Raw genomic sequence first — 25,469 nt, forward strand, 5'->3', positions numbered from 1 at the left:
CACTTTCTGCTAGATATTCTATTAATGTTTTGCATCAAACACTACATCTGAACCTTATTCCTGTTTCAGACTTTTTCCCTCTTCTGACGTCTCCATTTTGTTGAGATATTGCACTTCTTAAGATTTGTCATGCATTTAGGCAAAGCCGAACCTCACAAAAAATTGTGAACTGAAGTATACCTGTTACTTCATAATTAATGTGTAGACAATTAATTGCATAGAATTAGATAATTTTAGCACTGAACTAATTATCTAATTCAGTGCTTCTTTGCCTTTTGCGGAGGGTGGGAATCTCAGTTGTTTTTTTTTTTAAGTAATGAAAGCCAGGGCTTTTTTTGTTTGTTTTAAGAAAGATGCACATATGTCCATATATATGTTTTTGCATAATCAGATTTCTTTATTTGATTGATAGAGGCTAAATGATATTGCTGAGGTTACATGGTAAATCTACATTTGGTAACTGGTTATTTGTTCAGTAGTGGGAGATCTAACAAGGCATATATTTCTAGAATAGATGAAGAAAAGGAGAGGGGCTTTTCCTTGGACTAGTGTCCATTTTAAAAGAGGAGAAACTGCTTGCTTAGATTATTGCATAAATTCAAAAATAGGGTTTTTTTTCCTTTCTTCTTATAAAACAAAGATATTACCTCAATAAGGCAAGTACCAAGTGTCTAAGACAGTTTTCTTAAATCTTAAGATTAAAGACGTAAGGGAGTAAGGCTAGTGAGCTTCACATAAAAACTTTTAATATATGTGGAGTCACCTTAAGTGGGAAAATTTTTCTTTTGTTTTATAAAGAAATACTTTTTAAAAGCAGTAAAATCTCCAAAGAAAAGTAATTAAACTTAGATCCCACCAACATGATTAAATGATAATCACTGTTAATATTTTGAGGTATATTGTTTTAATCTTTTTCTTTATACATTTATATATATTTTATTGTTTAGTTTTGTTTTTTTAAAAACAAAAATAGGTTTATGTTGCATATGCTCCTTTAGTTTTTGCCCTTTGTAGAAGTTTTGAAAGTGTAAAGTACCAAAAAAAAAAAATTTCCTTTTCTATTATGCAGAATTAACGTAGTCGGTGTTCAGCATATTTGCTCCAATTTTCTTTTAAGAAAAAATTCTCAATTGAGCAAAAATGATAGCTTCATGATAAAGAATTCAAGCAGTGTACAAAATTACAAAGGTAAAAATAAATCACCTCAAACTCCATCCAAGAATCACCATCTTTAACATTGTGTGTATGTGTGTAAAGAAGGATAAGTAAGCAGGTAGGGATGTTGATGGAAGTACGTTTTATTATTTTATTTTTTTGTCTTTTTAGGGCTACACCCTCGGCATATGGAAGTTCACAGGCTAGTTGTCAAGTCAGAGCTGTACCTGCCGGCATGCGCCACAGCCACAGCAATGCAGAATCGGAGCCTTTTCTGTGACCTACACCACAGCTCACGCAACACCGGATCCTTCACCCACTGAGTGAGGCCAGGGATTGAACCTCCATTCTTAGGGATGCTAGTCTGGTTTGTTAATAATGCTGAGCCACAATGGGAGCTCCCAGAAGTACTTTTTAAAAGTGAGAGTATACTATTAGTTGCTTGTTTTAAAAGTATTTGATTTTACTTGAATTTACTTTAAAAAATTGTTAAACTTCAAGTAAATCTTTCTTTACCACATGAGATAATATTTTATAAAATATTACTTTAAGTTTTAAAAGAGGAAAAATATTAAGCTGAAGTTAATGTCTTCTTTGTAGACTGTATTCACCACCACCCCATTTTTTTAGGGCTGCACCCATGGCATATGGAAGTTCCCAGTCTAGGGGTCAAATCAGAGCTGCAGCCACCAGCTTACACCACAGCCACAGCAATTCCAGATCCGAGCTGCATCTGTGATCTATGCTGTAGCTTGCGGCAATGCCAGATCCATAACCCACTGAGCGAGGCCAGGGATAGAACCTGCATCCTTATGGATATTATCAGGTTCTTAACCCACTGAGCCAAAACAGGAACTCCATGTAGACTGTATTTGATTGGAGATCTTATCTGTGGCCTGATTTGAAAGATGAGGACTTAAGTACTTTTAGTCTTCTATATCCTCCTCTTCTGATTTTTTTTATTTTTACATCGTTCAGACATATTCTGTCAATCCTTTTACCATAGTTTTTTCATTTCTAAGTTACTTTTGGTTAATTTTAGATTGGTTATATTTTAACTTTTTTTTTTTTTTTTAATAGGAGGGCTCTTGGGTGTAGACTGTCTGGCTTTTGCCTTTATACTTGAGCTACGTGCTGGCTGGGTTTTATGTTCTTGGGTCACACTTTCTTTTCCTTAGAACTTGGTAGACGTTGTCCAGTTGTCTTCTGGCATTGAATGTTCCTGTGGAGAAGTCTGAGGCCAGCCTGATTTTTTTCCCTCTCCTTGTAAGTCATTTGCTTTTTCTGTCTGATTGCCTGAAAATTTCTGTTTTTAATCCTTAAAAGTTCAATAGCTTTAATTAGGATATTTTTGTCTTGAGTGGTTTGCATTAAAATTCCTGGAATTGTATGTGCTCTTTTGAAAAATCATCTTTATCAAGGTGTAATTTACATGCCTGTTTTAAGTATACTGTTCAGGGGGTTTTGACAAATGTATATATCTGTGTAACTACCACCAAAAACAGAATAATTTAAGCTTTCCTGAGTTGTTCTTTTGATCTTCAAATTCAATTCTTTATTTCAAAGAAATTCTCTTGTGTTATATCTTTGAATATAACTCCTGTCTGTTGGTTTCCCTACTTCAGGGGTACCAGTTATTTTTATGTTAGATTGCGTGTCTTCCATATTTTTTTAAACTTCCTTCTAGTAACTTTATCTTTTCAACTGCTTTTACTGATTATCTCAAGCCTTTTCTCTATGTCAGAAGTTTGATTTTCAGCTGTGTTAGTGAGAATTCTCAAGATATTTTTGACTCACCCAAAAATGACTTCCAGGGAAGGTGGAGTTTGAGCCGAGCAGTGTTGTACCTCTTTTGTTCTGTTTACAGTCATCTTTGTTCCCCCTTGACAGTTTGTTTATTGCTTTAATTTATGTTCTTTTTATACACATTCTCTGTCACACACACACACAAACACACACCCACTCTCTCAAACGTATTTCTGCTTTGGGGTCAGTTTGAAACAAAAAATTCTATGAGGAAGTTTCAATATATCACATATATAATATGTCAAATAAGTATATCTTAGGAGCATTGCTCCATTAAGAGTGTTAAGTAGTCTCTCCTCAGTATACTTATGTCCTGGTAGATTTTGGAACATCTTTCTATCTCGTTGCCTCCCCCGCCCCCAGCTGTTAATTTACATTCTAGTCCCTTATTAGGTAGTCAGGAGGTAGTCAGGAGAATTGCTGCATCTCAATGAAAGTATTCAGTTTCCCTTTCTCTTTGTGGAAAGTGAGAACGTAGTTTAGTGTATATGTATTTAACATTTTTTCAAACGTTTATAAAACAAAAATGAAATTGGCATGTGTTTATACTTAAAGAACATGGAGTTCCCTTTGTGGCTCAGTGGTTAACAAACCTGACTAGGATCCATGAGGTTGCGGGTTCGATCCCTGGCCTCATGCACTCAGTGGGTTAAGGATCCGGCATTGCCATGAGCTGTGGTATGGGTGATAGATGCCCCGGATCTGGCATTTCTGTGGCTGTAGCATAGGCTGGCAGCTGTAGCTCCAATTCAACCCCTAGCCTGGGAACTTTCATATGCTGCAGGTGCGGCCCTAAAAAAGCAAAAAATAAATAAATATATATATGCATATATGTGTGTGTGTATATATATGTATGTATGTATGTATATGTATATTTAAAGAATGTGGTGTTAAGGAGTTCCTGTCATGGCTCAGCGGTTAACGAAGCTGACTAGCATCCACGAGGATGCAGGTTCGATCCGTGGCCTTTCTCAGTGGGTTCAGGATCTGGTGTTGCTGTGAGCTGTGTCATAGGTCACAGACACATCTCCGATCCCAAGTTTCTGTTGCTGTGGTGTAGGCAGGCAGCTGTAGCTCTCATTCTACCCCTAGCCTGGAAACTTCCATATGCTGCAGATGAGGCCCTAAAAAGCAAAAAAAAAAAAAAAAGTGGTCTTAAAATATGTGAGTGAAATGTAAATGTGAAAGAAATGTGAATCTTGTCACAACAGCAGTTTCAGGACTTTGTTTGTTTGTTTTGTTTTTTGTTTATCATTTTGCTCACTACAGTCAATTAAAAAGTCCTGAAACTGGGAGTTCCCGTCGTGGTGCAGTGGTTAATGAATCCAACTAGGAACCATGAGGTTGCGGGTTTGGTCCCTGCCCTTGCTCAGTGGGTTAAGGATCCGGCGTTGCCGTGAGCTGTGGTGTAGGTTGCAGACGCGGCTCGGATCCCGCGTTGCTGTGGCTCTGGCGTAGGCCGGTGGCTACAGCTCCGATTCAACCCCTAGCCTGGGAACCTCCTTATGCCGCGGGAGCGGCCCAAGAAATAGCAACAACAACAACAACAAAACAACAACAAAAAAGACAAAAGACAAAAAAAAAAAAAAAAAAAAAAAAAAAGATAAATGAAACTGAAATTTCGCTTAAACTGAGACTAAAATTAGGTACTTTTCAAAATGGGTTAATTGAAAAACAGAGTTGATCATAAATATGTTCAAAATGCACATTTCTAATTTATTAAAATTTTAAGGTAATGTGGAATTTTATTATGATTTGTATCATGCACTTTTAAATTTATCAATTCATTGAACTTTATCGAGCACTTTCTGTGGTCCAGGTGTTGTAGGTACTAGAGATAGGTCTTGAATTAAAGTCCTTATTCTTGGAGAGCTATGCTGTAGTAGAATAGATAGTCAATAAATAAATGTATAAACATATAATTTGAACTGTAAAGTAGTATATGACTCCTTTGAACCATCTGGAAGAAATGAGCTACCTAAATCTCAGAAATACCTAGAAAAAAATTTTTTTTTTTTTTTTTTTTTTAGGGCTGCACCTGTGGCATATGGAAGTTTCCAGGCTAGGGGTTGAGTCGGGCTGCTACTACAGCCCTACACCACAGCCGCAGCAGTGCTGGATCATTCACCCACTCAACAGGGCCAGGGATTGAACCCACATCCTCATGAATACTCATTGGGTTTGTTACCGCTGAGCCACTAACTGGAACTCCCCCTAAAAAATAATTTTTATTATTTATGTATAAGATGCATTTCTAGCACTTTTTTACTTGTGAAATTAATTTCAGAATGATGTAGAAGAATAGCAACAATACTTAAAATTTTTATTATAGTTGATTTATAATGTTCTGTCAATTTTTGCTGTATCGCAGAGTGACCCAGTCATACATGTATATGTACATTTTTTTTCTCATATTATCTTCTTTCGTGTTCTATCACAAGTAATTGGATATAGTTCCCTGTGCTATGTAGCAGGAATACACTATTTGTTTTTAAACTTGCTTGTCTATATGTAAATTTTGAGCAAGCCACTTGACCGCTCTGGGTTTTAGTTTTCTCATCTGCAAAACAAGATGCCTATTGATATGATTTTAAAACTGCTCATCTGTGCCACTTCTTTTTTTCCTCATAAGAATCCAACTCTGGTCTGTTTTACATATTGGGAATATATGGATCTTTCTAAGATCTTATTTGGAAACAGGTTTCGTACCTTATTTAAAAACAGATTTGGGGAGTTCCCCATGTGCAATGGGATTGGCAGCATGTTGGGAGCGCTGAGATGCAAATTTGATCCCTGGCCCAGCACAGTGGGTTAAGGATCTGGTGTTGTTGCACCTGTGGCTTAGGTTGAGGCTGTGGCTCAGATCTGATCCCTTGCCCAGGAACTTCATATGCTGCAGGATGGCCAAAATGAAGACAAACAAAAAAACAAAAAAAACCAAAAAACAGATTTGGTTAAGATTTTCTTGGATGCTGGGGAAAAAAAAGTAAATTTTCTAAACAAATATGGATATATCTTGTAGAAATCTCTGAAGCCAGGCATTAAATTTTTTTAAGTATATATATGTACTTGCTGTTCTAATATATTATGTAAAATAGTAAAAAGATGTTTTGAGTAATATAAATATATGTCCTAATAATTTCTTTTCACCCTCCAGTAGATTAATTTAGAATGATTAACCCTAACTTTTGGAGATCATTTAAATAGATAATCTACTTAGATCCCTTGCTTGACTTCTCTATCTTGAGTGATTTTTTTTTATCTCATCTCAGCTACCCATTCAAAAACTTAATGTCAGAGTTCCTGTTGTGGCACAGTAGAAACAAATCCAGCTCGTACCCATGGGAATGTGGGTTTGATCCCTGGTCTTGCTCAGTGGGTTAAGAATCTGGCATTGCTGTGAGCTGTGGTGTAGGTCGAAGATGCAGCTCAGATCCCGCATTGCTTTGGCTGTGGTGTAGGCCAGCAGCTGTAGCTCCCATTCAACCCCTAGCCTGGGAACTTGCATATGCTGTGGGTGGAGCCCTAAAAAAAAAAAAAATTAATGTCATAGACTTGTCATTATCATAAATTTCTGACCTCACTTTTAAACATCTTTCTGATGATTACTTCTTAATTTCTGCAAAATCACTCTTCTGTTCCTAATTCCATAATTGTAGAGTGCATCGAGACTGGTCTTTTACCAGCCTTCACTTATCTCCTTTTGCCTATGCCATGATAATTTCCTTGCAAACATTAACTCTCTTGTCCTATTCTCTGTTTAACCTGGCAGGAGGGCAAGTCTGGCCAAATCCATCTTTATACTTGTTTTACTTCCAGGTCTCTTAAGGCCTGGGAAGTGCCAGGAACCCAGAAATACTCTCTTGTGAACTCTCATGATGATTCATTCTTTCCTCTCTTGAGGCTAGCTTTCCTCCATACACATTAATCACTTCTCTATGGTTCACAAGTTAATTTTTCCTCTTTGAAAGAGACTAGCCTCATCAAACTGAGCATCTCTTGGACCTTGTTCCAAATTCACAGGAGAATCAAACTGGCCCAGTTGGGAGATTTTTATCCTTGGTGCCATAAACTATGGTCAGAGAAAAAAAGTTACCATACTGGGGACCACCTTTCACAATGTGTGGGTAGTAGAAACCACTGTGGCGTTACTTGTTTAGAGATGTAGTCATGAATTAGGAAAACACGTGCAAAAGTAAAAACTTCCTTAGCCAGTCAGTCTTTAAAGCGTAGAGAGATCTTTTTCTTTTTTAGAAGCATATGTGTGTATATATATATATATATAGTCTTTTTGCCATTTCTTGGGCCTCTCCTGCAGCACATGGAGGTTCCCAGGCTAGGGGTTAAATCGGAGTTGTAGCTGCCGGCCTGCACCAGAGCCACAGCAACACCAGATCCGAGCCGCATCTGCAACCTATACCACAGCTCATGGCAACGCTGGATCCTTAACCCACTGAGCAAGGCCAGGGATCGAACCCGCAACCTCATGGTTCCTAGTCAGATTTGTTAACCACTGAGCCACGACGGGAACTCCAGAAGCACAGAGAGGTCTTTAATCTGTAGTCCTTGGATGGGCTTCAGAGAGTCCCTGAACATCCTCATTGGTTGAAATTTTGTATGTGTGCGTACACATCGGTGACTTTTAATGAAGAGGCCCACAGTTTTTAAATAGTCTCAAGGTGAGCTATGACCTATACCTAAAGGACTCTGCTGTAGGGTTTATTTTAGCAGTAATAATCTGTGATTCCATGGATCTAGGGCTCTTAATAGTGAAAGGTGAGGAAAAAATAGTTTTTGCTATTGTATTTTTGAATCAAGATAATTAAAGGGGTAAAGAAAACATTTTTAATCAAAAGAAAATGTGGGGTTTTTTTGTTTTTTGTTTGTTTTGCTTTTTAGAGCCGCACTCCTGGCATATGGAGGTTCCCAGGATAGGGGTCGAATTGGAGCTACAGCTGCCAACCTACACCACAGCCATAGCAATTTGGAATCTGAGCCGAGTCTGAGACTTACACCACAGCTCACGGCAATGCCAGATCCCTAACCCACTGGGCAAGGCCAGGGTTTGAACCTGCAACCTTATGGTTTCTAGTTGGATTCGTTGCCACTGCACTACAACGGGAAATCCAAAAATGAGTTTTTCGAAACAACTTTTTTCCTTTTTTTAGGGCCTCATCTGTGGCACATGGAAGTTCCCAGGCTAGGGGTCTAATTGGAGCTACAGCTGCTGGCCTGCATCACAGCCACAGCCATGCCAAATCTGAGCCACATCTGCAACCTACACCACAGCTCATAGCAATGTCATATCCTTAACCCACTGAACGGGGCCAGGGATCAAACCTGCATCCTCATGGGTACTAGTCAGGTTCGTTACTGCTGAGCCACAACAGGAACTCTGAGATTTTCAAAACTTGAGTTTGACAAATGCGTGTTGTCAATTAGTATTTTCTCTTTACATGTATTTTAGATCAACAGAGGAGAATATTTTTACCACCTCCACCTGGAATCAGAAAATGTGTCATATCTACCAATATTTCTGCAACATCTTTGACAATAGATGGAATCAGGTATGACTTTTTAAATTCCTCTTAAAGCTGAGAAAGCCACTTAGCTATCATAAAACATTTAGTTTGTGTCTCTGTGTCATCCACTAATTCCCTTCTCACCTCCTTGTAATCACCTATCATTTTTTGTAATTATTGATTGTCCTGAACAGAAAATGGAGTAGGAAATGTACACAGTATTTCTGTTGACAATTTTTAGATACTTGTACTTGGTACCATGTAGCTTTCTCTTCCCCAGTTTAAAATTTTGTGTAGTGCTTCATGGGTTTCTTCATAGGAAGCCAAACCTGTTTTTTCTTTGTCCCTATTTACCAGCCTGTGCCCAAGATGATCTGATAATCCCTTCCTATGCTCAGCTCTACTTCATGTGGTAGGCTTTATATGTCTAAGTGTTCATCTGGAGGTACTAGTTCTCACTTTTCACCTTTTTGTGAAAAGAACTATGAGAGAGGCCTCTTTTTTTTTGGATATAATGAGTGATGCTATCAAATTTTTTGAATAAATTTAGTAGAGAAACTCTTAGAGATTTTAAGTCTAGACTGATGGCTAATGTCAAGTTCTTTCAGACTATTGAGCCACATTCTTTATGAATATTTATCTTTTACCCAATATGTTTTATGTCCTTAACTAAGGCAGTCTGTCTGCCACAGAAAGGCTGAACCTGACTTAAGGATCCTATCTATTTCTTTTGGGTAAAATAGATACCCAGATCTGAGAGGAAGTTAATTTCCTCTGCTTTTCCTCCTTTACTTTAGAAATAACGGTTTTACTAAGGGCTTAGAGCAGTTTTCCTGAGTACATTGACCTTTGCAGTTTTCTGTTTCAAACAAAGGCAAAAGTCATTAAATAGTATGTTTCAGAATGTTCCCTTAGTAAATGATAGACTTACTACTGTTCCTAACTTAGTCTTACCTGACTTGTTCTCTGTTTAACTAGCTTAAAATGGTATCATTAACGCTAACTGGAATTAGATCCTGAAACTGTTAGAATGGTTTAGAGCTGATTTTCAAGTTTGTTTATTTTTTTACAGGAGAACTTAAAATTAACATTGAAAAGTATACAATTAAGTACCATTTATTATACATGTAATGTTGTGCAACCACCACCACTTTCTAGTTCTAAAACCTCATTAGCCCCAGATAAAAAACTATACACTTTAAGGAGTTGCTTCTTATTCCCGCCTCCACCCCAGCCCCTATTTCTATGGATATTCTATTCTGATATTTCATATAATGGAATCATACAATATGTGACCTTTTGAGCCTGGTTTCTTTCACTCAGCAAGTTTTTTGAGATTCATGCATGTCATAGAATATATCAGGGATTCATTCTTATTTTTTTCTTCTTAGGGCTGCACTCTTGGCATATGGAGGTTCCCCAGCTAGGGGTCCAGTCAGAGCCACAGCTGCTGGCCTATGCCACAGCAACATCAGATCCAAGCTGCCTCTGCAGCCTGCACCACAGCTGACAGCAATGCAGATCTTTAACCCACTGAGTGAGGCCAGAGATCGAACCCGCAACCTCGTGGTTCCTAGTCAGATTCATTTCCGCTGTGCCACGACAGGAACTCCAGTGCTTCATTCTTTTTTATCGCCCAGTAATATTTCATTATATGTAAATACCATAATTTGTTCATCCTTTCATCCCTTAATTGTTAATGGACATTTAGGTTGTTTCTACCTTTTGGTTTCTATAGTGTTAGTATGAACATATGTCTGCAAGTGTTTGTTGAGTACTTGTTTTCAGTTCTTCTGGGTGTATACCTAGAAATTGAATTTCTGAGTCATATGGTAATTCTGTGTTTAATGTTTTGTGGAACCTCCAAACCATTTTCCATGTTGGCTGGACCATTTTACATTTCCAGTAGCAATGGTACAGGGGTTCCAATTTCTTGACTTTCAAGTTTTACACTTAACGTAACAGTCATTGTGTAGTTGTTAGTTTGGTAGAAAAGGAGAACTCAAAAGTGGTTAAAAATTAACAAGACTTTCCTTATTTTCTAGAAACTTAACTTTTTTTCTCCTTAGATACGTGGTAGACGGTGGCTTTGTGAAGCAGTTAAATCACAATCCCAGATTAGGACTGGACATCCTAGAGGTGGTTCCAATTTCAAAGTAAGTCTCTGTGTTAAGCCTTTTAATACAAAGAACGGTTGATTAAATAATTTCTAGCAGGTTTGGGGGTAGGAAATTAATTACTTAGAAAACTCACATTTTGGGGACTTGGTTTTTTTTTCTTCTTAAAGGAGTGAGGCATTACAGCGAAGTGGCCGAGCTGGCAGGACTTCCTCAGGAAAATGCTTTCGGATCTATAGTAAAGATTTTTGGAACCAGTGTATGCCTGACCATGTGATCCCTGAGATTAAGAGAACTAGTTTGACATCTGTAGTTCTGACCTTAAAGTGCCTTGCCATACATGATGTTATAAGGTATGTAGACAACTTGAAAAAAAGAAAAATTTGTTAGGGAGCCAGGTTATTCCTCAGAATTTTGTTGAGGTGTTTGATTCATATATCCCTACATTTCGAGGCTCAACTGAACCCAAATAAAAGGCTTCTCTGCATTGCTTTCCTGAGATTTTGATCCCTTGTTCATATTTTAACCTTGGCTTAGTGGGATGTTTCTTGCTGATGTTTATTTGGATCATTTAGTGACCATTGTTTATTTATAATGAAAGGTATACAATGACCCTAATTCACTCAGGTTTTGTTTTGTTTGTCGTTTTAGGGCCATACCCATGGCATATGGAGGTTTCTGGGTTAGGGGTTGACTTGGAGCTGCAGCTACCGGCCCACACCCCAGCTACAGCAAAGCAGGATCCAAGCCACGACTGTGACATATACCTCAGCTTGCTGCAATGCCAGATCCTTTAACCTACTAAGCAAGGCCAGGGATCGGACCTGTATCTTCAGGATACTAGTCAGTTTCTTAACTTGCTGATTCACAACAGGAGCTCCTGGTAGCATCTTTGGAATGGCCAGCATGGTACAAAGTACTACGAGAGACGGATTAATACTCTTTAGTAGGTTTTGGCTTTCACTAAGCTTAAATTATAATGGGGAAACAAGATTCAGATAAATGAAGCAAAGAATAGAAAAACTGTTAAGTTAGTTAAATGTTCAACTGTATAATTAATTAGTATAGGATAGAATATTGTAGGGGCTTGAAATTCCATATTATACGGGATAGAGTAAATAATGAAAGAAAGTACTGTCTTGTTCTTTTTTTTTTTTCCTTTTTCGGCTACCCCGAGGCATATGGAGTTCGTAGGTCAGGGATCAGATCCAAGCTGCAGTTGCTACCTAAGCCGAAACTGTGGCAACACCAGATCTTTAACCCACTGTGCCAGGTCGGGGATCGAACCCACATCCCAGCACTCCCAAGATGCAGCCAATCCCATTGTACCACAGTGGGAACTCCAGAACTGTCTTGGTGTAGATTTTGGCCTTAATTGTCAGAGAATATAAAAGTGTCAGAAACCTTGGGAGAAGGTGACTATACATTCTTTAAATTCAGTATAAGAAAGGAAGTAATTGCTAAGTACATCCAAATGTATTACATACTCTTGAAAAGCCATTTAAATATTTTCTGATAGTTATTATCATAAGACTAGGGATTTTCTAGATGAGAATATAAATCCTAGAAAAAGTAGAACAAATATATGAAATTCGAACTATAATCATATATGTTACCAATGAGAAAGAAAAGCCATTTAAAGAAATCTAAATGGCCAAACAGATGAACCCAAATTTAAAAATAATATTTATAACAGCAGCATATAACCAGCATATAACCCGTTGTGGCTCAGTGGTTAACGAATCTGACTAGGAACCGTGAGGTTGAGGGTTCGATCCCTGACCTTGCTCAGTGGGTTAACGATCCGGCATTGCCGTGAGCTGTGGTGTAGGTTGCAGATTCAGCTCGGATCCCAAGTTGCTGTGGCTGTGGCGTAGGCTACAGCTCTGATTTGACCCCTATCCTGGGAATCTCCAATGCCGCCAGTGTGGTCCTAGAAAAAGACAAAACACACACACACACAAAAGAATAAATATAAGTTAGAAAAATAGGAGCAGGAGTTCCTGTCATGGTGCAGCAGAAAGGAATCCGACTAGGAACCTTGAGGTTGTGGGTTCTATCTCTGGCCTCACTCAGTGGGTAAAAGATCTGGTGTTGCTGTGAGCTGTGGTATAGGTCACAGATGTGGCTCGGATCCCGTGTTGCTGTGGCTGTGGTGTAGGCCAGCAGCTGTATCTCCGATTAGACCCCTAGCCTGGGAACCTCCTTATGCCTTGCTTGCAGCCCTAAAAAGCAAAAACAAAAAAAAAAAAAAAAAAAGAAAGAAAAGAAGAGAAAATTAGGACCAATAAATTGAATATACTTAATATCACTTGCACTGAGTTATTTTTCTAAAGTTTTAAAACTCATATATAACACATGACAATGTTAATTATATTTATCATGTTGTATCCCCCCTCTTTTTAAGATGTATGTAGAATATGAGAGTTCCCACTGTGGCACAATAGGAGTGGCAGCATCTTGTGAGCACTGGGATGAGGGTTTGATCCTTGGCTCTGCACAGTGGGTTAATAGGATCTGGTGTTGCTGCAGCTGTGGCTTAGGTCTCAACTGCAGCTTGGATCTGATCCCTGGCCCAGGAGCTCCATGTGCTGCTGGGCAGCCAAAGTTGAAGGGAAAGAAAAAAAAAAGTGTGTAGAATATGGACAGATAGAACCAGAATTGGGGATAGACGGTATAGTATTCATAGATGACAGAAAGAAAATGGAACTTTTCAGTTACTGTTTTGCTTCCCCTTTCTCTTCCATTAAGAATGATTTTAAAACTGGAAAGATAAGAACAAGTCTAGATAAGAAGGAATTGATGACTAATATGGATTAGGAAATAATGAGAGAAAACCTAATGACCATAAATGCGTTTGTCTTGAAGTTTTAGACATTATTTCCATGGTACTGAAGGAACTCGCAGATATAGTGTCAGAGATATTGTGGGTCATCTATGAGAAATTATGCAGAACAGGTTACCAGGAAATTGTGAGAAACGCGAATGTCTTAATTTTTCCATTTATGGAAAGGGCAGGTTATGGAAACAACTGCCCAGTAAGCTTGACATTGATTCTTAGCAAATTCTAGTATGGTTTATTGGGAAATGGTTTAAGAAAATATAAGAGTGATTTATACTAATCAGTATGAATCAAAATGGTTCACAAAGAATATATCATTATAAACCATTTCCTTTCCAGTTTTTTTGTTTTTTTATTTTTTTGTTTTTTTGTTTTGTTTTGTTTTGTTTTGTTTTTTGGTTTTTTGCCTTTTCAGGGCGGGACTCTTGGCATATGGAGGTTCTCAGGCTAGGGGTCTAATCGGAGTGGTAGCTGCCGACCTGTACCACAGCCACAGCAATGCCACATCCGAGCTGTCTGCAACCTACACCACAGCTCACGGCAACACCAGATCCTTAACCCACTGAGTGAGGCCAGGGATCGAACCTGCCACCTCATGGTTCCTAGTTGGATTCATTAACCACTGAGCCACGATGGGAACTCCCACAAGAATTTATTGAATTATCATTCGATAAGCTAATGTCTCTTGTTCTCAAGACAATATTTAACAAGATTACATTTGAGATCTTTGTGAATAAAGATGTGACATACTGCCGAAATAGGGTATAGTTGCTGAATAGCCACATCCTGAAAGTATTGATTAATTTACTTGGTGTGGCCTAAATGGAGGTTTTACTGGTAGTATGCTGAATTTTACTCTTTCCTGATAAGCATTTTTAATGAAAATACTAAAGAAAGATATTGAAGTCATGATTACCAGACTTTTTGAAAATATCTTCCATCTAATGGGTAGATTAAAAAAACTAAGATTTGGAATGGTCTGAACAAGCCAGAGCCTCGACAAAAATTAGCAAGATAAAAGTCTAGGAGTTCCCGTCGTGGCGCAGTGGTTAATGAATCCGACTAGGAACCATGAGGTTGCGGGTTTGGTCCCTGCCCTTGCTCAGTGGGTTAATGATCCACGTTGCCGTGAGCTGTGGTGTAGGTTGCAGATGCTGCTCGGATCCCGCATTGCTGTGGCTCTGGCATAGGCCGGTGGCTACAGCTCTGATTCAACCCCTAGCCTGGGAATCTCCATATGCCGCGGGAGCGGCCCAAGAAACAGCAACAACAACAACAACAACAAAAGACAAAAAAGACAAAAAGACAAAAAAAAAAAAAAAAAAAGATAAAAGTCTGAAAGTGTACATCTTAAATCTCTAAGTATTGGTTGCACATTAAGGAAATTCAGTGTGGAAAGGATCTGAAATTACCAGATCACCACAAACGTAATAAGAGCTTGCAATTCTTATTCTGTCTGAAAAACAATTTAAAAAATCCCAGTGGCATAGACTTTGGTGATGTTAATAGACTGCGTGTCTAGATGACTGGGTATGGCGTTCCTGTTCTGTGTTGGCCACTCTGCATTTGGAGTTCAGTTTTGATGTTATCACGTTTTATGAGGAGTTTGAAAAACTAGAGTTTCTAAAAAATAGTAATTAGATATAGTAGATCTCTTAGAAACTAAATAATACAAGAAATTTATGACAGAATTGGTCATTGGTATTATCAAAAGAGAGAAATAATTGTAGTGTTTACAAATATGAAAAGGCTTTTTTTCTAGAAGAGGAAGCTGCTTAGTTTGGTATCGCTCTAGGACAGGGGTTACAAAATTTAGTCCAGGCTCACTGACTTTTTATAAATAAAATTTTATTGGAACACAGCCATGCCCATTCTTTTATGTATGGCTGCTTTTGCTTCAGAAGCAGAGTGGGGCATATGACAGAGACCGTATGGCCTGCAAAACCTTGGAAGGTGCTTGCCAACTCTTGCTCTAGCAGATACCAGAACTTTTTGGTACAAGTTGTAGGAAGCTTACTGTAGAACAGTCCACCAGATTTTTTGTTTATTCTTATTTATTTATTTATTTTTCTTTTAAGAGCCACACCTGAGGCATATGGAAGTTCTCAGGGGAGGGGGTCGAATTGGGCCTGGGCCACAGCCACAGCAATGAGGGATCTGAGCTGCGTCTGTGACCTACACTGCAACTCATGGCAATGCCAGATCTAGGCCAGGGATGAAACCTGCATCTTCATGGATACTAGTCGGGTTCATTACCACTGAGCCACAACAGGAACTCCCCAAACTAGAACAGCTTTTTTTTTTTTTTAAGCTGCGACTGCAGCATGTGGAAGTTCCTGGGGCAGGGATTGAACCTGCTCCAAATTGCAACCTGTGGTGCCACAGCAAAGCCAAATCCTTAACCTGCTGTGCCTTATGGGAACTTCCTTGTTTTTTAAATAGAGCTGTCGATCCTGGAATGGACTTTTGTGTAAGATATTGGACCCTTTGTCTTCTGCTGGAGCTTTTTCAGGGTGAGACATTGGAGTAGATTATTGATCACCTCAAGACTAATGCTGTTGGAGTTCCCTTTCGGCTCAGTGGGTTAAGGATCTGACATTGTTTCTCCTGTGGCTTGGGTTACTTCTGTGGCAAGGGTTCAATCCCTGGCTCAGGAACTTATGCATGCTGTGGGCATGGCCAAAAGAGACTAATGCTGGAAAAAAATCATTCAGTGCACATAATATTAAGTAATTATTGTTCTTATGGATGACATATATGTTCACCCTTGGTTATATGCCACTCCGCTGTCCTTTGTGACTATTATTAATTGTCTAATGTTCATTAATGATATTGCGGTATGTAAAGAGAAGGTCCTTATTTTCATAGGATGCATGCTGAAATATTTTGGGGGTGAATTGACATTATATTTGCAAGTTATTTGCAGATAGTTTGGGAAAAAATAAGTACATACATATACATAAATACAATAAAAACAAATTGTAAAATTGATTGATTTCTCATTTTATCAAAAACCATTTTGAGGTACTATTAAATAATTTGTAATTTTAATCACTTTCAGTTAATTTTTCTAAACAGTTTTATAAAATTGTAAAAAAAATTATACACTATAGAGCAGAGTAGATGATATTGGCTTTACGAACAGAGGAGGGTTAAGATAAGTAGGGAGGAATGAAAAAGGACTTCTTGAATTAAATTGAAGAGTGTAATTCAGAAAAAAATATTTCCTCCTTTGCTAAATGCTGATCATGATCATAGATGCTTAAAAAAAAAGAAAAAGAAAGACTTGAAAAATAGAAGTAAAACCTTTTAAAATAATTTTCAAGTCTATATGAAATCTTAACCATGTTCAAGAAACGGTATCTCATTTTATATCTCATTTAAACATACAGGTTTCCCTATTTGGATCCACCTAATGAGAGACTTATTTTGGAAGCTCTTAAACAACTTTACCAGTGTGATGCTATTGACAGGTAAAAAAAATCAAGCATAATAGGTGTTAGTATCTTTTGAAAACAGGGTTCTTGATACTTTCCTTTATCAGAAAGTGATTCGTTTGAATTAACTCGATTGCTTTACCTGAAATCAGAATTTATCCTCAGTCTTTCTTCACCACAATTCTGAGATTGTACCATAAAACTAATTTTGTTTAATGTTAGTATCATTTAACAAGTAATTTCTGAGTACCATTTCAGTGCCAGGCATTGTGCTGGGTACACCAAAATGATAAGAGAGCCAGAGTCCTTGTTCTTATGATTGCGTGATGGGAAAAGATTTGGTAATTATCATTGTCTCATTTCTCTAAGGACATCTTCCATGCTTCTGTGTCTTTTATTATACTATTTTATCCTGCCTCGTTGTTTGGTTTTTTGGATATATATAGGCCCTTGACAACAAGAAATTTATCATCTTTATATTTCTCTTATCAGCAAGCACAGTGTATCATTTCTTATACTGAATTGAATTTCTGGAGGTGATTTAAAATAATCTAAATTATATCTGACTTATTCTGAATGATGAACATTTCATTTTTACTCTCCTAAGGTAGGAAGACTTAAGAACTTTTTCTTTCTATTAAGGAGTGGCCATGTGACCAGATTGGGTTTGTCTATGGTAGAGTTTCCTCTCCCTCCACATCTGACATGTGCAGTAATAAAGGCTGCTTCTCTGGACTGTGAAGATCTATTACTTCCAATAGCAGCAATGTTGTCTGTGGAAAATGTCTTCATTAGACCTGGTAAGAGGTTTATTGATGAGGTTTTTTTAATTAATAGATTTTTATTTTTAGAGCAGTTTTAGATTTATAGAAAAATTGAGGGAAAGTGCAAACACACACAATTTTCCTTCTTATTAATATCTTTCCTGAGTGTGGTACCTCTGTTACAATCGATGGCCAGTATTGATACTTTATTATTAAATAAGGGATCACTGTGTTGTAAATTCTTGGGGTTTCACAAATCTATAATGACATATATTCACCATCAGTGTATAGTGCAGAATAATTTCACTGTCCTAAACATTTCCTCTGCTCCACTTACATTCCTACATCCCTTTGCCCAAACCCTTAGCAACCACTGATCTTTTTACTGTCTCCCTAGTTTTGCCTTTTTCCAGAATGCTATATATTGGAATCATACAATTTGTAGCCTTTTCAGATTGACTTCCTTAACTTAGAAGTGTGCATTTAAGGTTCCTCCATGCCATTTTGTGGCGTGATAGCTCATTTCTTTCTATTGCTGAATAATTTTCCATTGTGTGGAATTTGTTTATCCATTCACCTATTGAAGGACATCTTGATTGCTTTCAAGTTTGGACAGTTGTGGGTAAAGATACTCTACACATTTGTGTGCAGGTTTTTGTGTGAACATTGATTTTCAACTCACTGTTAACTGTGTGATAAGAGTATGTCTAGATATGTAAGAAACTACCAAACTGTCTTCCAAAGTGTCTGCACCATTTTGCATTCCCACCAGCAATGGGAAGTAACTTTCTGAGATTCCTGTTGCTCCACATCCTCATCAGCTTTTGGTGTTGTCCGTGTTTTGGATTTTGGCCATTCTAATAGGTATGTGGTGATTTTTCATTGTTTTAAATTTGCAAATCCCTGATGACATATGATGTTTATGACCATCTTTTCATATACTCATTGCCATTTATATGTCTCCTTTGGTGAGATATCTGTTCCAGTCTTTTTAAAATCTGGTTGTTTGTTTTCTTATCATTGAGTTCATGTATGTTTTGGGCAAGAGTTCTTTATCAGATGTCCTTTGCAAATGTTTTCTCTCAGTCTGACTTATTTTCTCATTCTCTTGACATTGTCTTTCACAGAGCAAAAGTTTTTAATTTTAATGAAGTCCACCTTATCCGTTATTCCTTTCATGGATCATGCCTTGGTGACTTCTGAAAAGTTATCACCATACCCAGGTTCATCTAGATTTTCTCCTATGTCATTTTCTAGGAGTTGATGTCCTTTTTTTCTAGCCCCATGTGTTCAAGATTCCTTTTCCCATTGTAATTCCTTTGCTCCTTTGTCAGAGATCATTTGACTAAATTTGTGTGGGTCTATTTCTGGGCCCTGTATTCTATACCATCAGTCTGTTTTTTCTTCTGTCAGTACCACACTGTCTTAATGATTGAAGCTTTATAGTAACTCTTAAACCTGGATAGGGTCATTTCTCCAGCTTTGTTCTTCTCCTTCAACATTGTTTTGATTATTCTGGGTCCTTTCTCTTTCTCTATAAACTTCAAAACCAGTTTGTTGATAATCACAAAATAACTTTCTGAGGAGTTCCCATTGTGGCTCAGCAGTTAATGAGCCCAACTAGCATCCATGTGGATACAGTTTCGATCCCTGGCCTCTCTTAGTGGGTTAAGGATCCTGGTGTTGCCATGAACTGTGGTGTAGGTCGCAGACATGGCTCAGACCATGCGTTGCTGTTGCTGTAGCATAGGCTGGCAGCTACAGCTCCAAATCGATCCCTAGCCTGGCAACCTCCATGTGCTGTGGCCCTAAAGAGACAAAAAATATTAAAAAAAAAAAAAAAGAAAAAAGATTCTGAGACTTTAATTGATACTATGTTGAATCTATAGATCAAACTGGAAAGAATTGACATCAGTGTTGTCTTCCTATTTGTGTATATGGAATATCAGTTTATTTAGATCTCCAACAATTCACTGAACATTTTTTAAAATTATTGAACATTTTTTGATTACCATATTTTTAGTTATATGGGGCATGAAACTAAAGGTGAATAATTTTTAAAATTTTGCTACTCTTTTTTTTTTTTCTTTCTAGCGCCATACCTGCAGCATATGGAAGTTCCCAGGCTAGGGATCGAATCGGAGTTGTAGCTGTCAGCCTATGCCACATCCACAGCAATACCAGATCTGAGCCACATCTGGAACCTATGCTGCAACTTAAGTCAACACCAGATCCTTAACCCACTAAGCAAAGCCAGGGATCGAACCTCCATCCTCATGGGTATTCCACCAGGTTCTTAACCCACTGAGCCACAATGGGAACTCCCATTTTGTTACTCTTTAACTTAGTTTTTTGAAATAGGGAGTATATAATGTTTCTGGCTGAGTGTTAATTTCCTTTCACTTTAAAGGAGGATAATATGGTGAACTTTGCCCTGTTATAGTACATTAGTAATGTATTAACCTTTTTCCCCCCTACAATCAAAAGAAATGGTAGGTCAGCCCTTGTACCCTTCGAGAATTGTTTTGAGGTTTCCATGTCTTTAGACCTCTGCTTCTTTCCTTTCTTGGTGTGTCAGTATGGGACACAACTTAGTTCATCACATATCAACTTTGTTTTCTTCTAATTGGTGGGGGGTGGGATGGCACAGTTTTTTTTTCAAGGATCTTCTGAGTAGATGATGTATCTTGCTTGTAGCCAAGACTAACAATAGTATCCTATCTCACTGGCCATATCCCTTTATAGCTGCGAGTGTTGGGTCCAGATTGGTTTATTATTGCAATAATTATAACGGAGGATATGTTTTTCTATAAAAATACTCTGTAGTTTAATCAGTGTGCTGCCTATCCCAAATAGATTGCAATGTAGGAGTTCCTATTGTGGCCCTGTGGGTTAAGAATCCAGCTAATATCCATGAGGATACAGGTTCCATCCCTGTCCTTGTTCAGTAAGTTAAGGATCCGGCTTTACCACAAGCTGTGGTGTAGTTCGAAGATGCGGCTCAGATCTAGTGTTACTGTGGCTGTGGTGTAGGGCTACAGCTGCAGCTCTGATTCAACCCCTAGTCCAAGAACTTCCATATGCAACAGGTGCAACCCTAAAAAGAAAAAAAAAAAAAGATTGCAGTATATTTTGTGTCAGAATTTTGACTTAGTGATACCCCTAATTGCAGTGTTTTTTTCCTAGTAAGATACTACTATGTGCAGTAAATAAGTGGCTCTGATCTGGCATTGCTATGATGCATAGGCTGGCAGCTGCAGCTCTGATTTGACCCTGGGAACCTCCATATGCCATGGGTGCTGCCCTAAAAAGACCCAAAAAAGAATTGCTAAGCTATCCATTGTGAAAGGTAGCCCTATATAACTAGAGTTCAATATTTGCTTACAGGAGCTCCCTGGTGACTCAGTGGGTTGAGGATCCAGCATTGTTATTGTGGCTTAGGTTCTGTCCCTGGCCCAGGAACTTCTGTGTGCAGTGGGTGCAGCCAAAAAAAAAATTTTTTGCATGTAGTGAAAAGTATAAATCATAAGTGAATCAGTGAATTTTGTGAAATATTCAGGATCAGAGCCACATCTATGACCTACACCACAGCCCATGGCAACATCGTATCTTAACCTACTGAGCCAGGCCAGGGATCAAACCCACATCTTCATGGATACTAGTCAAGTTCTTAACCCAGTGAGCCACAATGGGAACTCCTGAGGTTTGAAAGATTTTTTTTTTTTTTTTTTTTTTTGCCATTTCTTGGGCCGCTCCCGTGGCATATGGAGGTTCCCAGGCTAGGGGTCTAATCGGAGCTGTAGCCGCCTGCCTACACCAGAGCCACAGCAACACCAGATCCAAGCCGTATCTGCGACCTACACCACAGGTCACAGCAATGCCGGATCTTTAACCCACTGAGCAAGGGCAGGGATCGAACCCGCAACCTCATGGTTCCTAGTTGGATTCGTTAACCACTGCGCCACAACTGGAACTCCTTTTTTTTTTTTTTTTTGAAAGATCTTTAATCCATTTTGAGTTTATTTTTATATAGGGTTTGAGAAAATGTTCTCATTTCATTTTTGATATTCTTTTTCATACATTCTCAATGTATGTAGCTGTCTACTTTTCCCAGCACCATTTATTGAAGAAACTGCGTTTTCTCTATTGTATATTCTAGCCTCTTTTGTTGTAGATTAATTGATCATAAGTTTATTTCTGGGCGCTCTGTTCTCTTCCATTGATCTATGTGTCTGTTTTTGTGCCAGTACCGTGCTGTTTTGATTACTTTGTAGTATACTCTAAAGTCAGGGAGTGTGATACCTCAAGCTTAGTTATTTTTTTCTCGAGATTGCTTTGGCAGTTCAGGGTCTTTTGTGGTTCTGTATAAATTTTAGGACAATTTGTTCCAGATCTGTCCAGAAAATATCAAAGGTATTTTGATGGGGAGTCCATTAAACCCATTGACTGCTTTAAGTAGTGTGGATATTTCAACAATATTAATTCTTCCAACCAAGGAACACAAGATATCTTTCCTTTTTTTTATATCATCTTCCTAAGTATTTTATTCTTTTTGATACAATTTAAAATGTATTACTTTCTTACTTTCTCTTTCTGATAGTTCATTATTAGTGTGTAGAAAAGCAATAGATTTCTAAATATTAATCTTTTATCCTGCAACTTCACTGAATTCATCTATTCTAATAATTTTTTGGTGGCTACTTTAAGGTTTTCTATGTATAGTATCATGTAATCTGCAAATAGTGACAGTTTTACTTCTTTTACAATTTGAATGCCTTTTATTTCCTTTTCTTGCGTGACTGCTGGGTTCAGACTTCCAATACTATGTTAAATAGAAGTGGCTAGAGTGGGTATCCTTTTCTATTTCCTGATTTTAGAGGAGAGGCTTTCAGCTTTTTGCCACTGAGTATGATGTTAGCTCTGGGTTTGTCATAAATGAGACCAAACATTTCACATATCAGAGAAACTTGCAACAACCAGAGTTGTCCTGATATTCTGGAAGACTATGCAGATGCCCAAGTTTGTACCTTCTGAGAAGCAAAAGGAGGGGGAACATCTGAGCCTCTGGTCTTTGGCTGAACCTAACACAAACTCATAAACTTCCTGAACTGTGGAAATAGTCTCCAAATCTCACAACATAGATCCAGCAGTAAAGAGTACAAACATTAGTGGTTTAAGGGGCTTAGGAACAACCTCTGACCAGTCAGTGCTAACTGCTGAAGTTAAAATGTACAATAAGCAGGGGGAAGTGTGATGGACTGGGAGCTTGGGGTTTGTAGCTGCAAACTATTACATTTAGAATGGATGAGCAGGAGTTCCTGTTGTGGCTCAGCAGATAACGAACCTGACTAGTATCCATGAGGATGTAGGTTTGGTCCCTGGCCTCGCTGTGGGGGTACGGGGTGGGGGGGTTACCTCATTGCCGTGAGCTCTGGTGTGGGTGGCAGATGTGGCTCAAATCCCATATTGCTGCAGCTATGGTTTAGACTGGCAGCTGCAGCTCTGATTCGACCCCTGGCCTAGGAACTTCCATATGCTGTGGGTGCGGCCCTAAAGAGACTAAAAAACAAAAACAAAATTTCAAAAGTTTGGCTGGTCTGCCTTAATTTTTGCTGGAGTGTCTGTATAGGTATTTACACCAAGCTGTTAGTCTCCACGGAGTACCAACTGATTAATCTTAGTTTTAGACAGTGCCCTGGGGCATAAATTGCTCCATAGTTTGATCTCCATAGTTAGGCACCTTGGCAGCGACATTCCTCGACATCACCCAGGTCTGATTCCCTGAGGCAACAATTGCTACCAGTTTATTATTCATACTTAGAGAGATTCTCTTGCTTTATATACATGTATGACCTAGGCTTAATTTTTAAACTGGGATCGTCAAGAACTTCAACCACTACAAAATGCAGCTTCAGTTTTTGAGCATGTGACTTACTGAGGTATCGTTCCACCCCAAAATATATATTGGCTGTCCAAGTGCATATGTAGTCTTTATATAAGCAGTCCTTTTGGACATGGGTCTTAGTCATTGTAGATTACCTAATTTAGTTTATTATACGCTTATTGGTAAAAAACTGGCTCATATCTTCAGATCTAACATTGAATAAAGGTTTTAAACATCAAAATGATGATACTGTTGACATATTTAGTAATCTCTCTTTTGCTATAGTAAACTGGCTACTCAATGTCCGCTAGTATAGATAATTGCTTTGAAAGTCAGACAGTAGAGTGAGAGCTCTTAAATGTTAGTAGATGGTAAACAGTGTTGCCTTAAAATGGAACAGATTTAAAATAACATTGTATTGGTTTTGTTTTATTTATTTATTTATTTTTTTAATTTTGGTTTTTGGCTGCACCCACAGCATGTGGAAGTTCCCAGGCCAGGGACTGAATCTGAGCTTCAGCTGTGACCTTCGCCACAGCTGTGGCACTGCCAGATCCTTAATCCACTGCACCAAAGCAGGAACTCCAGTTGTAAAAATTTTAATTATTTTAGCAGTAATACTTTTAGAAATAAATGGTACTTTTTGTGTATATGATACCTACAGCCTTGTCCCCCTCCTTCAGCTCTGAGAATGTAGTTATTGAAACCCTTTCTGTGTAATAGTTTGTTTTCTGATTATTCTATGGAAAAGTATGGAATTATCTTCCCAAAGGGAGAAGTTCAGCTGATACAGCCTTGTTTTGCTGCTTCAGCTTCTTATTTATAGTTTTGCTTCAGTAGCATCTACCTATTTGCATGAGGTAAAACTGGTAATAGAATTTCATCTGGGGAAAAATAGTACAGAAAATGACAACTCTACTGGGAAACTAATTAAAGATGGAGAGTCAAACTACTGTTTAGTCAGAGAATAAACTTGCTGAGATTGTAGGAACTGTGTGTGATACGGTTTTTGACTTTCCTCTACAAACCCTGAATTTACTGTGGGACTTCTGTCAGTTTTAATTTTAATTAATTGGGTTATTTTTGAGGGAAGAGTTAAGGAAAAGGAACAAAAATATGTTCTGGAGTTCCTGTCGTGGCGCAGTGGTTAACGAATCTGACTAGGAACCATGAGGTTGCGGGTTTGATCCCTGCCCTTGCTCAGTGGGTTAACGATCCGGCGTTGCCGTGAGCTGTGGTATAGGCTGCAGACGCAGCTCGGATCCTGCGTTGCTGTGGCTCTGGCGTAGGCGGGTGGCTACAGCTCCGATCGGACCCCTAGCCTGGGAACCTCCATATGCCGCGGGAGCGGCCCAAGAAATAGCAAAAAGACAAAAATAAATAAATAAATAAATAAATAAAATCAAAATATATATATATATATATGTTCTATGTTTTCCCTTGACTTTGAGAATAATAGGAAGAGAGAGAGACAAAGAAAGTTGTAGCAATGTGAAAAAGCCAGAAAAAGCAGTGTGCTCTCTACAATTTTTGTGGGTTTTTTTTGTTTGTTTGCTTTTGGTTTTGTTTTGTTTTTGTTTTGGCCGCATCTGCAGCATGCAGAAGTTCCCAGGCCGGGGATCAAACCCATGCCACAGCAGTGACAAGGCCAGGTCCTTAACCTGCTGAGCCACCCAGGAACTCCCTCTGCATTTTTTAAAGTGTGAGCTGGGGGGTTCCCATCGTGCCACAGTGGTTAACGAATCCGACTGGGAACCATGAGGTTGCGGGTTTGATCCCTGCCCTTGCTCAGTGGGTTAAGGATCCGGAGTTGCCATGACCTGTGGTGTAGGTTGCAGATGAGGCTCAGATCCCGCGTTGCTGTGGCTCTGGCATAGGCTCAGCTACAGCTCCGATTAGACCCCTAGCCTGGGAACCTCCATATGCCGTGGGAGCGGCCCAA

General features: G+C 38.5%; 1 protein-coding gene across 8 annotated transcripts in view; it reads left to right on the forward strand.

Annotated features, from left to right (window-relative positions):
- DHX40 (DEAH-box helicase 40) overlaps positions 1-25,469 on the forward strand; it is a 46,889-nt gene that overhangs the window by 10,704 nt on the left and 10,716 nt on the right. For 3 of the 8 annotated variants that reach the window (XM_003131664.6, XM_084985021.1, XM_005668994.4), the window contains exons 8-12: positions 8,429-8,528; positions 10,553-10,639; positions 10,771-10,953; positions 16,835-16,915; positions 17,522-17,679. In XM_003131664.6, the coding sequence (XP_003131712.1) occupies positions 8,429-8,528; positions 10,553-10,639; positions 10,771-10,953; positions 16,835-16,915; positions 17,522-17,679 (609 nt within the window). Of the gene's footprint in view, positions 1-8,428; positions 8,529-10,552; positions 10,640-10,770; positions 11,054-13,156; positions 13,859-14,664; positions 15,575-16,834; positions 16,916-17,521; positions 19,385-19,793; positions 20,762-25,469 lie in introns of those variants that run through there. The other 5 variants (XR_014821277.1, XR_014821279.1, XR_014821278.1 and 2 more) reach the window with 4 other exon arrangements.

This window comes from Sus scrofa, chromosome 12, assembly GCF_054392235.1.
Source record: "Sus scrofa isolate SSC_HxYL_T2T_F1_AM1 chromosome 12, Sscrofa_HxYL_maternal_Yorkshire_Landrace_v2.0, whole genome shotgun sequence".
In the NCBI taxonomy this organism is placed as follows: domain Eukaryota; kingdom Metazoa; phylum Chordata; class Mammalia; order Artiodactyla; family Suidae; genus Sus; species Sus scrofa.